The 17,431-nt window shown below is 43.2% G+C and overlaps 1 protein-coding gene across 3 annotated transcripts in view; it reads right to left on the bottom strand.

The window, feature by feature from the left end:
- WWP1 (WW domain containing E3 ubiquitin protein ligase 1) overlaps nt 1-17,431 on the bottom strand; it is a 263,487-nt gene that overhangs the window by 11,579 nt on the left and 234,477 nt on the right. For all 3 annotated transcript variants that reach the window (XM_077492977.1, XM_077492978.1, XM_077492979.1), the window contains exons 16-19: nt 11,682-11,770; nt 7,141-7,300; nt 4,239-4,372; nt 1,363-1,503 (exon numbers count right to left, since the gene is read on the bottom strand). In XM_077492977.1, coding sequence (XP_077349103.1) covers nt 1,363-1,503; nt 4,239-4,372; nt 7,141-7,300; nt 11,682-11,770 — 524 coding nt within the window. The remainder of the gene's footprint in view (nt 1-1,362; nt 1,504-4,238; nt 4,373-7,140; nt 7,301-11,681; nt 11,771-17,431) is intronic.

The raw sequence follows: 17,431 nt of genomic DNA, 5'->3' as shown, positions 1-17,431 counted from the left end.
ACAGGGGGCTATACAGGAGGTGGCTGTGGACAGGGGGCTATACAGGAGGTGGCTGTGGACAGGGGGCTATACAGGAGGTGGCTGTGGACAGGGGGCTATACAGGAGGTGGCTGTGGACAGGGGGCTATACAGGAGGTGGCTGTGGACAGGGGGGCTATACAGGAGGTGGCTGTGGACAGGGGGGGCTATACAGGAGGTGGCTGTGGACAGGGGGGCTATACAGGAGGTGGCTGTGGACAGGGGGGCTATACAGGAGGTGGCTGTGGACAGGGGGGCTATACAGGAGGTGGCTGTGGACAGGGGGCTATACAGGAGGTGGCTGTGGACAGGGGGCTATACAGGAGGTGGCTGTGGACAGGGGGCTATACAGGAGGTGGCTGTGGACAGGGGGCTATACAGGAGGTGGCTGTGGACAGGGGGCTATACAGGAGGTGGCTGTGGACGGGGGGGGGGGGGTACAGAGGTGGACGGGGGGGGGTACAGAGGTGGATGGGACGGGGGTACAGAGGTGGACGGGGGGGGTACAGAGGTGGACGGGGGGGGGTACAGAGGTGGACGGGGGGGGGTACAGAGGTGGACGGGGGGGTACAGAGGTGGACGGGGGGGTACAGAGGTGGCTGTGGATGGGGGGGTACAGAGGTGGCTGTGGATGGGGGGGGTACAGAGGTGGCTGTGGATGGGGGGGGTACAGAGGTGGCTGTGGATGGGGGGGGTACAGAGTGTGTGTACGTTTTTTGGCATGTTGGGGTGAAGAGCAAAATTGCATGAGGGGGCCCCAGGAAAGATTGTCATCTTCGCCCTGGGCACCAAATGGCCTTGTCCCAGCACTGCTGTCTGCTCATACTGCTGATAGGGGCAGGCAGTTACGGAAGTTCAGGAAGCTCAATGGACTACAAGAGCACTTACCAGCACCCTTACAGTTCATTGAGAACTACAAGCCGGGTTGCAGGAAGGAAATTTGCACGATTCCCCCATCAACCCAAACACTGCTGACAGGGGAATCCCTCCTGCCGAGCAATTGTCTGCTCCCAGCAGGGATTGGGGGGGGGGGGGCATGCTTGCCAGGAGAACACCGTGATTATTACTAGCAGCTATAGCAACCGCTAGCGGTAATCGCAAGTGAATCCGGCAGGCTGATTGTATCCAAGTTGATCAATCAGCCGGCATTCAACCTGCCCACATATGGTTTGAATCAGATTCAGCAGGATCCGAACCGTCTAGGGCCAGCCTAAGGAGCCGGGTGGAAAACTGTTAGTTGAGCTGTCAGAATACAATGAAGGCAGGATGGGGAGTAAAAGTCATGGCTCTTATTATAATTGCATAATCCTATCCTTGGTGTCGGGAAGTCTGAATAGATCTTACCCAATGTATTCTTCTTTGTTCTCCTCAGTAACAAGAATGTTGGATCCTTCAGGTTTGAGGTCATGAGATGTGACTTTTCCCAGTATCTCCATGTCAACAGAAAAGTACATCTCCAAGTTACATTCTTCAATGTTATTGTCTCTGGAAAAAGGCATCACAAGAAAAGCATCCATGAAGTAGACACAAACACAATTAGTATGCATGTCTAAATACACTAAATAAATACTAAAAACTTTTTTTTCTTCATAAAAACATATTAGGCTTAATGTACACGGGACGCTGAGGCAACCTCCTCTGAACAAAATTTTTGACAGCTTGAAACTGGCATTTAGCCGCGTTTGCATGCAGTGCTTAGTGGCGTTTTGCCACGATCGTGTATAGGAGCATTCATTTAAGATAACATCATAAGATCCCCCAAAGCCCCAAAAACAGTATTTAACTATTTCAGACATTCCATGAGACCAGAGTGAGTTGCAGCAGCTGAGAGAGGCAGCAGTGTACTTGTATCTACCTCAATGTCGGTGCTTTTACTATGGATCCCATAATGACCATATGTGAGGAAATGCTCCTGACGTTGCTGTTGATGAGGCTGGAAAGACTTCGGAAATTGCTTGCGAGGACCAGAGTTCATTGCTACTGGACACATCCATTGATTGTGCAGCGCATGTCTGTAGGATATTTTTCCAACATGTATGTACAGCTGTGTAGTTTCCCTGACACATTTTTTTAATTTGGAAGTGTGTGCCACCAGAGAAACGTCTTCTTCAGGGGGAAACCCTAACCTAACCCGAACCTTGTTCTTCAGGGGGAAACCCTAACAGGAGACCCTAACCTTATTCTTCAGGGGGAAACCCTAACCTTGTTCTTCAGGGGGAAAACCTAACCTTAACGGGAAACCCTAACCTTGTTCTTGAGGGGAAACCCTAACGGGAGACCCTAATCTTGTTCTTCAGGGGGAAACCCTAACTCCCTAACCGTAAATATCAACATTCTGGACCACAAAATTTACATTTTGTAAATTTACAAATGAACAATTTTCTCATTTTATTTCCAAAAAATGTAGAAATAAAAAAGCCAGATATTAAATTTCATGAAACTATGTTTGATCAAGTCAGAGGGTCAAGATCAATGGTGGGGTCATCTGGTTCAAATCTAACAACATATAGGTCAAATTCCAATTCTACTTTGGCTAACAGCAATTCTAGTGGTGTATTGGATTGGATCATTGGCTCATTAGGGGTATATAAATGAAGCACTGCAAGAAATTACAAGTTTTTAAAATATTTTTTAGTGGTTTTTCATTATTTGCTATAATTAAGTTTTGTAATGTAAAAAAAAATTGGGCACCTTTAAAAGCTTCTAAACGAAACGCGGCTAAACGCTGGTATCACGTTTAGTGTCTGAAATAATTTTTTTGGCCTTCAAAGAAAAGCCTCCAAACGCAACTGCCTAAAAATGACATTAAACAAACCTGTGTACATGTACACATAAGATAACATTGGATGAGTTGGGGCAGCTGAAAAAAAAGCATCCAACTGCCTCTGAACACCCGTTTAGCAGCAGCAGTGTAATGAAGCTTTAAAGTTTATTTAAACACATGAAAAAATAGAAATCCAGCCACAATATCTAAGGACTGTTTAGTTTAGCTGCAATATATTATCTTGTTTTCACTTTTTTAGCTTTATCTTCAACTGGTGATCCTGCCAATAACACACTTACCTGTCTTGTACTTTTTTTTTTATTGTTTTTTTATCAAAACTTTGTTTATTATGGGCAGTAGTGCTGTGGTGGGGTGATGTAAATGGGGGCAGTGCTGGGGTAGTTGAGTTGATGTGAGGACGACGGGAAGAGGTGGGTGGGGGGGGGGGGGGGGCCATTGTGAGGAGGAGGGGGGGTTGTTAATTGTTGGGATTGTTAATCTGGGGGGCAGTGATAAATGTACTAGCAGATTTAGATACACCAACAAATTGACGCCAAACTCCAGCTCACACTTTATAAGCAGTTTTTTATTTATTTATGAAAAACCTTTATCCCAAAAGTAAAAGCTGATAGTTGTAAGCACTCCTGTCAGTGGCAAATTGTTTGTCTGAACCCTTTGTTTCATCTACAGTACAAGAGAGCTCGCCCTTTTGAAAACAGACCTACTGGTCAGATCACCAAGTGAAAATAAGGGAAAGAAAGCCTTGAAAAGAAAAACGAATGCAGCCATCACATCTAAGAATTGGTAAGCTGCAACATAATAAATGTTTGCTTTTGGGTTTAAAACAGTGTGTACTTCATGCAACACAGTCTACGTTATTTGCAGACTTCCTAATACTTATTCCTGTCAGTCTACTTATGTTAATTTGCTGGTTAGAGAATTAAAACCGTAGCATCTGCAGCTCTCTCCTCTTAAAGTAGGAGGAATATTTTAAATAAAGCTGAAATATATATAGTTTTGGTTCCCCTATGTCTATACAGTTGCTAGTGCATGTTGTCACTGTTGTCGGTATGAAATTCACCATTTGCAGCAGCTGCCTAGGAATGAATGAATGGAGTTACCGAAGTGTAATCTTGCTAAACAGCTGTTCAGCGTATAACAGAAATAGTGCCAAACTCTTAAAACTACGATCATTCTCCAATGAGTACAATTAGGATTTCTGCTGATTGGATGCTCCCCCCCCCAATACCTGCCATTTATGGCTGCCCTTATCTACTCTTGGAATAAGCAATTTATTTAAAGCATCCTTCATTCCCCCAGATCTGAAAGTAGGCATTACATTACAGCATTCTGACACATTAGCACAATTATTGGATACTGTGATCAATGCTTTAATCAGTCACCGAGTGCTTTTGAGGAAATTTTTGTAAAGAAGTTGAACACAAATTTCACTTACCGGATCCATATTAGTGAGTTATAGAATTCAGGATCAATAGACTCCAGGTCTTTGATGGTGAGTTTTTTGCTCAACATGCGCTTGTAGAATGGCAGAGAAAAGCCGGTATCAATGAATTTACCGTGGAATAAAGCCTGGAAAGGAAAACACTCAGCGGTCATCTCTACTCACACGTATACCATGGGAGTTTTCTGACAAAATAAAGCTAGATATACACATACCAAAATTCGGCTGGTTCAGCAGAGGCCAGTCTAACAACCAACGGTCCTGCTGGAAAAACCACATTGGATCAGCACATGCAGCCAATGGCTACAGCACTGATCTGTGTATTCTGACAGGGGGGGAAGGGGAGGTCCCCGCTGTCAGAATACAATAGCACAATGGGGGAGATCCCTGCATCCACTGTTCTCAGAGCAAGAATGACAAGTGAAATCTTATTCATTACTAGGCAACAGCCCTACTTTCCATTGCTCAAGTATTTATATGTCATCATCATACTCAAATATGCAGAGAGTAGAGAAAAACGACACTTTACTGTCCATGGCTGCATGTTACCAGCCCCAGAGTGATCATCTTGTACCCAACCCCATACCTCCAGTACAACAGCCAATTGATTTTATGACTTACTCACAGTATATTCACTCCTTGCTGACAGCAGCAGTACTGTATATGGGAGTCTGAGTGTACAAGACAAGGCTTCACACCCTTTTACTGACACATAAAACAGCCTTTTTCATAAACACAGTAATATATAGGTCATAACACATCATTTGTTACGTGCTACTAAAAGACGGCATAAAAAGTAAATAATAAATATATATATATATATATGCATATTAAAGAACACTATTACCCTTACATAAAACTGTTAATTAATGTAAAGCATGGGTATTCAGTTAACATTTTATAAAAGAAGATATTACAAAAAAATGACCACCGCTCATAACTGGGGGCTTGTAAGACATTTTTCTGCATATACAGTGAGGGGAAAAAAAGTATTTGATCCCCTGCTGATTTTGTGCTTTTGACCACTGACAAAAATGATCAGTCTATAATTTTAATGGTAGGTTTATTTTAACATTGAGAAACAGAATAACAACAAAAATATCCCCCAAAAAAAAACGCATTTCAAATAAGTTATAAATTGATTTTCATTTTAATGACTGAAATAATTATTTGACCCCTTCGTAAAACATGACATAGTACTCGGTGGCAAAACCCTTGCTGGCAATCACAGAGGTCAGACGTTTCTTGTAGTTGGCCACCAGGTTTACACACATCTCAGGATGGATTTTGTCCCACTTCTCTTTGCAGATCCTCTCCAAGTCATTAAGGTTTTGAGGCTGACGTTTGGAAACTCAAACCTACAGCTCCCTCCACATATTTTCTATGGGATTAAGGTCTGGAGACTAGCTAGGCCACTCAGGACCCTAATGTGCTTCTTCCCAAGCCACTACTTTGTTGCCTTGGCGGTTCTCACCCAAGATTTGACAGTACATGGCCCCATCCAACAGACGAAAAACAAGCTCTGGACTGCCGCAATCTTCAGAAGACCACTTTCTGTTATTGGAAATCACATCACAGCTCAACAAACACAGCGAACAAGAAAAAATTGCTGACGTTTCAATTTTTCCTTGTTCGCTGTGTGTGTTGAGCTGTGATGTGATTTTCCAATAAAAGAAAGAAAGTGGTCTTCTGAAGATTGCAGCAGTCCAGAGCTTGTTTTTCGTCTGTTGCTAGTGGTAATAGCCAGCACCTGTGGCTTCCCAGCCGAAGAGACAGTTTACAGCCTGCATGTGTGCTCCTGGAGCGGTGAGATCCCTTCTCCTTTACATTTCCCCGTCCATCGTCCCTTTGATGCAGTAAAGTTGTCCTGTCCCCTTAACAGGAAAAAATCCCCAAAGCATAATGCTTCCACCTCCATGTTTGACGGTGGGGATGGTGTTCTTGGGGTCATAGGCAGCATTCCTCTAAATACAGCGAGTTGAGTTGATGGCAAAGAGCTCGATTTTGGTCTCATCTGACCACAACGTTTTCACCCAGTTCTCCACTGAATTATTCAGATGTTCATTAGCAAACTTGAGATGGGCCTGTACATGTGCTTTCTTGAGCAGGGGGACCTTGCAGGCGCTGAAGGATTTCAGCCCTTCACGGTGTAGTGTGTTAGTGTTAGTGTGTTACCAATTGTTTTGCGATCATTGACAAGATCCTCCTGTGTAGTTCTGAGCTTATTCCTTACCATTCTCATGATCACTGAAGCTCCACAAAGTGAGATCTTGCATGGAGCCCCAGACTGAGGGAGATTGACATTTATTTTATGTTTCTTCCATTTACGAATAAATCGCACCAACTGTTGTCACCCTCTGACCAAGCTGCTTGGCGATGGTCTTGTAGCCCATTCCAGCCTTGTGTAGATCTACAATCCCTGATATCCTTGGACAGCTCTTTGGTCTTGGTCATGGTTGAGAGATTGGAATCTGATTTATTGCTTCTGTGAACAGGTGTCTTTCATACAAGTAACTATGTAAGTTGAGAATAGGAAGCACACCCTTTAGGAGAGTGCTCCTAATCTCAGCTCGTTACCTGTATAGAAGACACCTGGGAGCCAGAAATCTTGCTGATTGATAGGGGATCAAATACTTATTTCACCGATTAAAATGCAAATCAATTTATTATTTTTTTGAAATGCGTTTTTCAGGATATTTTTGTTTTTATTCTGTCTCTCACTGTTAAAATAAATCTACCATTAAAATTATAGACTGATCATTTCTTTGTCAGTGGGCAAACGTACAAAATCAGCAGGGGATCAAATACTTTTTTCCCACACTATATAGTGTAAAGCTTATTTTCTTTTCTGTACACCCCAGTCTGACAGTACCACATCCAGAAAGTGAAAACTCACCATAGCAATGAAGCGTCCAATGAAGCAGAAATATGACAGGTGATCAGGGTTAATAGTAGAAGCTGGGTTAATCTGTAGACAATAATTGCTTTTGCCCGCATATTCAAACAAACAGTACATTGGATTGAGCACTTCATGAGAGAGCAGGAAGAACCATTCTCTGAAAGAAGGAATGAAAAGAATGAGTGTTATTTAGTTGTAGATGCGCTGAAGATCTAAACAATGTGCACTAGGAATACATGAAAGTACACCTTTAGAGGAGGGAGGGGGATCTGGCAGACACCCCCAATCTTGACAAGATCTCTGGAAAAATAGCAATTATTTAAAGAAAATCTCAGCCAGACTGATCACTAATTCCACAGAAAAGACCAGCCTGGGGTGCCGGTTTACCCAGAGACACAAGGTTCTTCCCAACTCTATGGTGTTCTGTAACAGCAGATTGTTCAGGAGCAGCTACATTTGGCACCCTAACATTTTCAGTTTGAAGATCTACAAAATGAATGTTGAAATTTGCCTCCTATAATCACTGCATGTGTGAATTTTATATCACCTTTGCAGATAACTTTTTATGCTCAGGATGAATAAAGTGGAAATCCATTAAATCTGTTAAATTTTATTTAAGGCAAAAACTTTTTTTTTTTTATTCCTTGGATAGCGTATAAAATTTATGTTGCAGAATTCCATGTTTTATGTCACTTTAACGACTGCTACAGGGCGGAGGTTGTGCGCAGGATCATGTATTGCATATATGAATATAATTTTTTTTACATACATACACACACACACACACACACACACACACACACACACACACACATATATATATATATATATATATATATACACACACATACACACACACACACACACACACACGTACATGATCCCGCACGGTCGGGTAGTGGGCGCAAATGCGGCGGTTCTCTCCTGCTGTGATTTTGCACAGCGAGAGCAGATTAGCGGACTCTCGATGTCCGCTGGAACCCATCGATCATTCGCTACACAGGCAGAATGGCAGTCTGCCTTCGTAAACAAGGCAGATTGCCTTTCTGTCAGTACAGAAGGCATGGATCCTGTGTTTCTGCAAAACAGGGACATGGATCCATGCCTTCCCTTAGTAAAAGCACCTCCCACACAGTGCACAAACACTGACTAGGCACACAGGTAACCCATTGATTGCCCATGAGATTTAACCCCTTCCCAGCCAGTGTCATTAGTACAGTGACAGTGCATATTTTTAGCAGATGGCAGATTAGGGTCACTGGTTCCCCCAAAAAAGTGTCACTGCGGTGAACATTCTGACACAAACGATCACAGTGCCTCTATAAGTCGCTGATCGCCGCTATGACCAGTAAAAAAATGTTTTAAATAAATAAAAAACACATAAATATATCCCATAGTTTGTAGACACTATAGCTTTTGCGCAAACCAATCAATATACGTTTATTGAATTTTTTTATTTATTTTTTTAACAAAAATACATATTGACCTAAATTGATGAAGAAATTCCATTTTTTTAATTTTTTTTTTTTGGGTGCGTTTTAGAGCAGAAAGTAAAAATATTGTTTTTGTTTCAAAATTGTTGGTCTTTTTTTGTTTATAGCGCAAAAAATAAACTCAGAGTTGATGAAATACCACCAAAAGAAAGCCCAAGGTGAAAAGGTGGGCAATAACATCACATCAGCTTACCTCAGCTAATCAGAGGAAATATTGTATTCATTGGCTTCTCCTAAATGGTCGAGAATCATTCAGGCCAACTATTTTTATTTTTTTGGCTGCAGATTACTTAGTAATGGAAACTGTTTGGGTAAGTCCAGGATAAACTATTTAAAGTGACAGGAAACCTGTTGAGGTCTTTGCTTTTTGTTTTGCTGGGAGAGGGGAGATTTCCTTTCACTTCACTGTCCTTGGGACACAACACCATACTTAGGGAATCCTCAGGAAATCATTTGACAGTAGTCACCAGAACAGGTTGTTCAGTTTATAAATCTCTTTCTTGGAATCCATCACAGGACCAAGAAGAGTTAGCTCTAAGATCTCCATGTTATGGTTCGCCTCCAGGAGATTGTAAACTCAAAACTATAGCAGAAAGCTTGACAGCACCCAACATAACCCCTCCTATTGTCAGCATTGCCAGAGGGAAGGGCCCTGTGATACCTGTAAAATCTTCTTAATCACACACCACAGGATATAGGAGAATTAATACTACTTCTTCTTCCTATTGTGATATCCAAAGACAATCTCATGAGGGGCAGGCAACAACAAAGGCCAACAGGAACTATCATCTTAACAAGACAAAAAAAGGAATAAATGAGAGGGCACCTACAGGTACGCCTATAGAACCTTCCAACCGAGGTTGGTATTCGCCATAACCTGAACATTCAGCTGGTATAATTTAACAAGCGTATAAGCAGAGGACCAGGTGGCCACTTTCCAGGTTGCAGGCCTGTTGATGATCTGTTGAATCCACCTAGCATTTGTGGATCTAAAGGCAGCCTGTCCCTTCCAGGAACCTTCAGGCAAAAGGAACAAGGCAGCAGATTAACAAATTTGGGCCGTGGCTTTGAGGTAGACTCACATAGCCCTAACCACATCCAGGGTGTGGAAAGTAATCTCCTCGGAATGTTTTGGGGCTGGACAAAAAGAAAGGCAACACTATGTCCTGATTTAAATGAAACACACAGACCACCTTAGACAATAGAGTGTGTGGTCTCAAAGCAACCTTGTCCTTGTGAGGTACAAGAAAAGGTCCTTAGGGGACAAAACACAACATCAGACACCCTCCTAATTGAGGGTATAGCCATGAGAAGGGAAGACAATCTTGCATGACAGAAGAGGTAGAGAAATATCCTGAATAGGTAATATAGGTAGGGCGAAGAGCGGTCTCAGAAATGACTGACAGCACAGAATACTGGGGGAACAATGTGATCACAAAGGCTCTGACCAAGAGTGGGAAGCTAGCATTCTCTGAATGAGTCAGAAAGCTGACCTTTTATAGTCCTCAGGGCTAAGGACCTGTCCAGACCTGACTGAAGGAAGGATAAAAACCTGTGCCACAAAGCCCTTGATGAAGCTTTCCCTAATAGCATCAAGCAAAGTATGCTTTCCATGTGCATTGATTAACAGTATTAGAAGAGGGATTTCTGGCCTTCAGCAAAGTCAGAATCATGGCGTCCGCAAAACCCTTTTCCATTTAGGACTTGGGCATCAACAGCTACTGGTCGTTTTTTTTATTATTATTATTCCTCCTTTCCTTCCCAAGCTTTGCTATTTAGAGCAGTGTTTCTCAACTCCAGTCCTCAAGGCGCACCAACAGGTCATGTTTTCAGGATTTCCCTCAGATGAAACGGCTGTGGTAATTACTAAGGCAGTGAAAACTGATCAAATCACCTGTGCAAAATAGTGTAAATCCTGAAAACATGACCTGTTGGTGCTCCTTGAGGACTGGAGTTGAGAAACCCTGATCTAGAGCATAACATATAACTTAATAGGGGGTGTGTAAGATTTCTGCAGAGAGGCGGTTGCTTCCACACAGAGAACAAGAGTTGTTCTCTGTAGCATGCTGGCAGGGGGCAAGCTTTTCTACTCAGACAGTGGATGCTTTAGAAAGAAAACAAACTTTGTAAACCTTGTGTTTGTAAGCACCTGGAATGCATTTAAAATGATTGATCAATTGGGATTTTAAGGCCAACATAGTTCACCGTGACAGTACAGAATGTTTCAATTAAATTATAAAGTTTATTTTTATCACAATAACCTATCACCACTTTATTATCTGCTTTGGTAAACTAGGCATACTGAATACAGAGAAATATGACAATCCAACAAAACAAGCATTTAGTAGTTTGCAGTGCTGTGTATGGAGATTTTTTGGTCATGAATTCTGTGTCAAGACATACAAAGTGTTTGTAGCATAAAATCTACTGGAAGTCCCTGTACACTGTTCATAGAGTATCTTAGTGCGCTGCAGCAAAGTATCATAGGTAGACATAGGGTTGTTGGAAATCATAGGGTCCCCCCAGCCCTACCTCCAATTCCCCCGGGGTGTAGCAGAACAGCAGCACTGACTTTATCTGCCTACTCCCGAAAAATGAAAAAAGTCCCCCTCTGCTGACATGATGGGGCCCAGGGAAATGTGATTTAAGCCCTGGTAAGCACGTAGAAGCAGGAGCGTGGTCTAGTAAAATGTATTAATTTAGGTAGAAATGAAAAGTAGTAAAGATGCCCTGCCCCCCCCCCCATTTAGCAGATGAGGCCTGGGCCCAGTACAACAGGACCAGTTGTACTGCCTTATGAGCAGCCCTGTAGGTACAGATAAAATTAAAGTAGTAGAAGCACCTACGTGTCTTGAGTAGGTGTACGTGTTCAAAAAAGAGAAGTTTGTTCTGCCCAACGTTTCAATGTCTTTCTTGGTCAAGGCAGGAGGACCTCCAAGCACATCCCCCCCCCCCCCATCCTCCAAAAAAATTCCTCCAACAAGAGTTTACTCAGCTGGAAAGTGAAACTGCTTTCTAAGTAGAAGATAAAAGGAAAAAGATTACCTGGCCAAGCCTCCATAATCCAAGCCTTCTTCCCCTCTGAACATCACATACAATCGTCTTCTTAAATCATAAGGCTTCAATGCCATAATCTATACAGTGGAAGAGGAGGGAAAAAAAGTGGCACAGGCTTTTTAAAGTATTCACCAATATGAATGTTTTTTTTTTTGCTTACTGGGAAGATTACACCAAGGTAATTAAAGGGGAGCCTCAGGGCATAACTATAATCTGCCACAGACAAGGCACCACCGTCTGCATCCTGAGAGTGGCGCTAGGTCCGGGGAAGGGCACATCTCTACAGCCATGCCAACAATGATATGCCTACCCTGTATAAAGCAATGCTAAGAGGAGTGAAGCTATAGGAGGCTCCACCACTGGCCACAAACTAGGCAACAAAAATCTTCTTTTGTGAAATTAAAGCATATCTATGCCTGAAACTAAAATGTAATATACTACAGTTTATTAGTCCTTGGATGTGTTGGGTACATTCATTTTCTTTTTTACGGTTAAGAACATTTTCAGCAAGTACAGAAAACACATATTGATCTTGCCTTGACCCAAGTGTCTTTGTCACCTCCTGTGAGATGAAAAAAAAGTACATAAAACATGATCTTCTTTGCATAAACTACTACAGCCTGTCCGACCTACTTCCATAGATACAGTGGAAACATTTGTGTACAAAAGGACATTACATGTGTTACTTGTAATATAACCAGTGTGAAACTAAAGGCAGAAAAAGCCTAAAAAAAAGAAAACAAATGCAGTCACAACATACAAGTACTAAAGCTGCAACATGTTAAAATTAGTATTTTGGGTTTAGATACACTTTAAGGCCCCTTTCACACTGCCGTGACCTGAAAGTCGCACGGTTTTGCCACAATTTCAGGGAATGCCTGTGTTAACTTGAGGTCTATAGACCTCAATTCGCATCAAAGTCGAACCAAAGTAGTACAGGGACTACTTTGAAGCGATGTCCAAACTCACAGGAAAAAAATTGCACAAGTGTGAAAGGGGCCTAAGAAGCTTACACCAAGGAAATTAAAAAGGAGCCTCTCCGTACAGCCACCATCAGCCAACGCGCCACTGCATGGTTAAATGTAAAACTGGAGTCCTCAATTAAAATGACAGAAATATATAATACAGCCAGGAATACTATATAATCATAGGCGCAGTCATGTGAATTTAAATGCACAAGGATTTATTATTTTTAACACCAAAATTTCCAGAGCAACCTTAAGGGCACTTTCACACTGGGGCATTGGGAGGGCCGGCGGTAAAGCACCACTATTTTTAGCGGCACTTTACCATCGTTTTTGCAGCGCTTTTCTTTTAAACTCCACTAGTGGCCGAAAAAGGTTTAAAAGTGCCCGCAAAGCACCGCTGCCCATTGATTTCAATTGGGGGAGGGTCAGAGCAGACAGTGGTGACTGACAGTCACCAGCTCTCTGTTAATGGAGCCCTGAGAACCAGGTGATCATTGGTGTTTGATCGCTCGGTTCTCAGTCTTCAAGCTGGTGGGGGACAGATGCAGTATCCACCTAGGAAAGTAACAAAATACATTCCCATACTTCTCTTTTAAATTAGTGCTGTCAGAAGATACTAGTCTTCATAAAGCCTGAACACAGGTCTCAGAGTATTCTGTCATGATTTTATTAACATTGACTGCTCAAACCATGAAGAAAGGGGAGGCTTTTTCCCCCACAAAATTTGTTGGCTGCGTCTGATGCTCTTAACCAAAAAAAATGTTTAATTTCCTTCACGTGAGATGAACTTTTATGGAAAGCGCTCCTTGATACACATCTAAGAATTTACAGAGTTCAATTTGGGCATAGTTCAACATCTTCTGTATGTAAAAAGTAGTTTTTTTAAGAAAAATATTAGCTAATTCTCAAATGTGGACAAGTCCCTGGAAAGCTGTCAACTACAACACAAGCATGTAAAAAGAATAAAAAGGTGAAGTCCTTGCTACACTGTACTTTGGGTCACTTTACATGTCAATGACCTCTGTGTCACACACTACAAACAATCCCAGCTGTCAATGCTAATCCAGGCAGCATGGGAACAATTATTCATAAACCAGGTAGAAAATACCCATGTTTGATCACTACCAAAGGACATTTTATTCATATTTACTGTAAATAGACTTTTGTTGCTTAGGCCTCATCCACACAGGACGTTGGAAGAAACTAACTGCAAAGCCTCTACAAACGGCAGGAAAAGCTGTAAAATTGTGCTTTTAGTAGCTTTTTGGATTGCCGTTAATGCGCATTTAGCCATGCTAGCTTTAAGTACCGTTTCTCTGCCTCTATTCAAAACCAATGGTTCCCTATGAGAGCCCATTGATTTGAATAGAAGTCACATCCAAGTTAAATCACTATAATCCCACTTTTGGTGCGACTTGCGCACCAAGGATCTTGAAGGGGAACCCCGTGCCAAAATGGAAAAAAAAAAAAAAAAAAAAAAAAAAAAAAACACAAAATGCATGGGGTTCCCCCACAAAATCCATACCAGATCCTCATCCGAGCACATAGCCCAGCAGGTCAGGAAAAGGGGAGGGGGTGGGGCGACGACGAGCAAGCGCTCCCCTCCTCGCCACATGCTCTCAACCTGGGGGGCTCTGCACCTTCCACCTCAAAAGCACCTTACCTCCACATTGATGGGCACAAAGGCCTCTTCCACACACCCTGGCCAGTGGTTGTGGGGGTCTGCGGATGGCCAGCTTATCGGAATCTAGAAGCCCCATTGGAGAAGGGGGCACCGAGATCCCAGCCCCCAACCCTATGTGAATGAGTAAGGGGTACAATGTACCCCTACTCATTCACCCAAAAATGTATCAAAAATAAAAACAGTACACCGGTTTTTAAGTTCTTTATTAAAGCAGCTCCTACGTAACTTCTCCCCCCTCTACTGTCTTCTGGTTCTTCTTCCTCAGATGTCTTCTCCCGATGCTAGTTATGCAAGCTCTGCTCTCTGCTGGTTCTTTTAGACACAAGGTGTTGCCATCTGATGACTACTCGAGGCATGATGGGGCGGTGATGTCACAAGGGGGCATGGTTTCCAGATGACATCAACGGATGGGCACCTCCTGTGTCTATAAAAGAACCAGCAGAGAGCGGAGCTCACATAACTGCCAATGCTGGTGCCGGAATAAGAGATCAGAGGAAGCAAAACCAGAGGAAGAAGAACCAGAAGACAGCGGAAGAAGACAGTGGAGAGAGAAGAACCGGAGAGGGGGGAAAAGACATCAGCGGAGGAGGGAGAAGAGCCGGAGAGGGGAAACGACATCAGCGGAAGAGGGAGAAGAGCCAGAGAGGGGAGAAGATATCAGCAGAGGAGGCAGCAGAGAGGAGAGAAGACTGCACCGGAGGAGGGAGAAGACTTCGGCGGAGGAGGGTGAAGAGTCGGAGAGGGGAGAAGACATTTTACTGGGGGAAGGAAGAAGACTTCACTGGAGGAAGGAGCATAACCGGAGAGGGGACAAGACATCAGTAGAGGAGAAGGAGGGAGAAAAGCCAGAGAAGGGAGAAGACTGGAGGGAGAAGATACAATGGAGCTGCTTTAATAAAAAGGACTAAAAAACCTGTGTGCCATTTTTATTTATGTTTGATACCTTTTTGGGTGAATGGGTAAGGGTACAGTGTACTTATTCACATATGGTGTGGGCTGGGATTTTGGGGCTTCCGATAAGCCACCTGCCCGCAGACTGCCACAACCACTGTCAGGGTTGCGGAGACAAGGTGCTTTGGGGCGGGGCGGAGCCCCCCACCCCAAAGTACCCATGATGAGGGCATGTGGTCTGGTATGGTTCGGGGGGGGGGGCTCGCTCATTTCCCCCCTCCCCCCCAACCTGCATGCTCGGATAAGGGTCTGGAATGGATTTTGGGGCTTCCCCTCAAAATCCATACTAGACCGAAGGGTCTGGTATGGATCTTGTAAAGGGGATCCCACGCTGTTTTTTTTTCTGATTTTGGCGTGGGGTTCCCCTTCAAGTTGGATCTTCATGATCTGATTTGGATTCGACTTCTATTCAAATCAATGGGCTCTCATAGGAAACTAGTGATTTTGACATACATTTTTTTTTTTTAAACGGTTGACGCTGCTTAACGCTGGAAACAGACGTTTTTACAGCCGTACATTTGGGCTTTTTCTGCAGCTTGAAAATGCCTATGCTGCTTACAGCTCCTAAAAGCCTGCACATGAGACCATAGAACACTGAGAGGCATTTTTAAGCTGCAAAAAAAAAAAAAAAAAAAAAAAAAAAAAAAAAAAAAAAAAAAGCAGTCTGACGCTGCTAAATACAGCTGTAAAAACGCTCTGTGTGCATTATGCCTTAAAGTGATGAAGTCTTGGGGTTTTTTCCCCCAATACTTTTGCATTATACTTACCTGCTCTGAGCAGTGGTTTTGCACAGAGCAGCCCAGATCCTCCTCTTCTCAGGTCCCTCTTGGTCTCTTGCGAGTTCCCCCACAGCAAGCAGCTGGCTATGGGAGCACCTGAGCCGAGCCGCAACTCGCAACTCCGTGTGCTCATTTAGACAAGGAGCCCTGGCTAGGCCCGCACTCTTGCTCCTCATTGGCTCACTGACTTTGACAGCAGTGGGAGCCAATGGCACACCACTGCTGTCTCAGACAATGAGGTGAAGAGTCCCAGGCAGCTGAGTCTCTCTTGCAACATCGCTGAATAGAGATGGGTTCAGGTACGTATTAGGGGGGCTGCTACACACAGCTTTTTCTTTATCTTAATGCATAGAATGCATTAAGATAAAAAAACCTTCTGCCTTTACAATCACTTTACTGACAGACAACGATCCCATTAAAGTAGTAGTAAACCACACTTTTTTTTAAACCCTGCAATACAATGGAATAATGTGCTAGCATGCTGCATACTAGCACATTATGAAATACTTACCTTAGAAAGAAGCCCTCCAGCAGGGCACTGTCACCGCTGACAGGGCTTCTATCTTCACCCAGTCTTCCTTCCGGGTTCACGTGCTCCGGCCGCCTGATTGGCTGAGCCGCGATGATGTCACTCCCATGCATGCAAGTGGGAGTTACGGGCCACAGCACAGAACTCTGAAGGGATGACACGGGTATTGTGTCCCTTCAGAGCGCATGTACCGGTGACATCACCAGCTGCATACAGTGAGAATATATCCTACAGAGGGTAAGTTTAGGAGATATTCACTGTACCTACAGGTAAGCCTCATTATACGCATACCTGTAGGTACAAGTAAAAAAAAAAAAAAAAAAAAAAAAAAAAAAAAAAAGGAGTTTACTACCATTTTAGGCACTATCCTCCTCTGGACATATTGTGAACAGCAATGCTTTGTCACAAAGCACCTGCTTTCCTCAGAGTAATAGTTACAGAAATGGCACTGAACAACAGTTAAACCATCAGATGCTACCATGGTAATAACTTGCTTTTTAAGTTATAATTAAGTTTTTATGAATTACATGATCTTTATCAGACAGGTTTGTTTGTGTACAGACATGTAAGCCAGCCAGAGTGATTCCTCCCCCCCCAAGAAAAGAAAAGTGCTTGATTCTCCCATCAATACAGTCAGCACTGATGGGGGAATCCCTTCTGCAGAGCCACAGTTATTAATGCTAGCGACTATAATAGCCACTAGCAAAAATCACATCTAAATGCATTCTATGGATTAAGGTAAAAAACCTTTTGTCTACAGCTCCCCACCCTCCAAACTTCTTTCTCAAACAGTTCTCCTCTCCACAGCCTTTTGGGACATGTCACAG

Source organism: Lithobates pipiens, unplaced genomic scaffold (genome assembly GCF_037356315.1).
Source record: "Lithobates pipiens isolate NorthernLeopardFrog02 unplaced genomic scaffold, aLitPip1_a1.2 Scaffold_19, whole genome shotgun sequence".
Lineage (NCBI taxonomy): Eukaryota > Metazoa > Chordata > Amphibia > Anura > Ranidae > Lithobates > Lithobates pipiens.
This window is presented reverse-complemented; position numbering and strand designations above follow the sequence as displayed.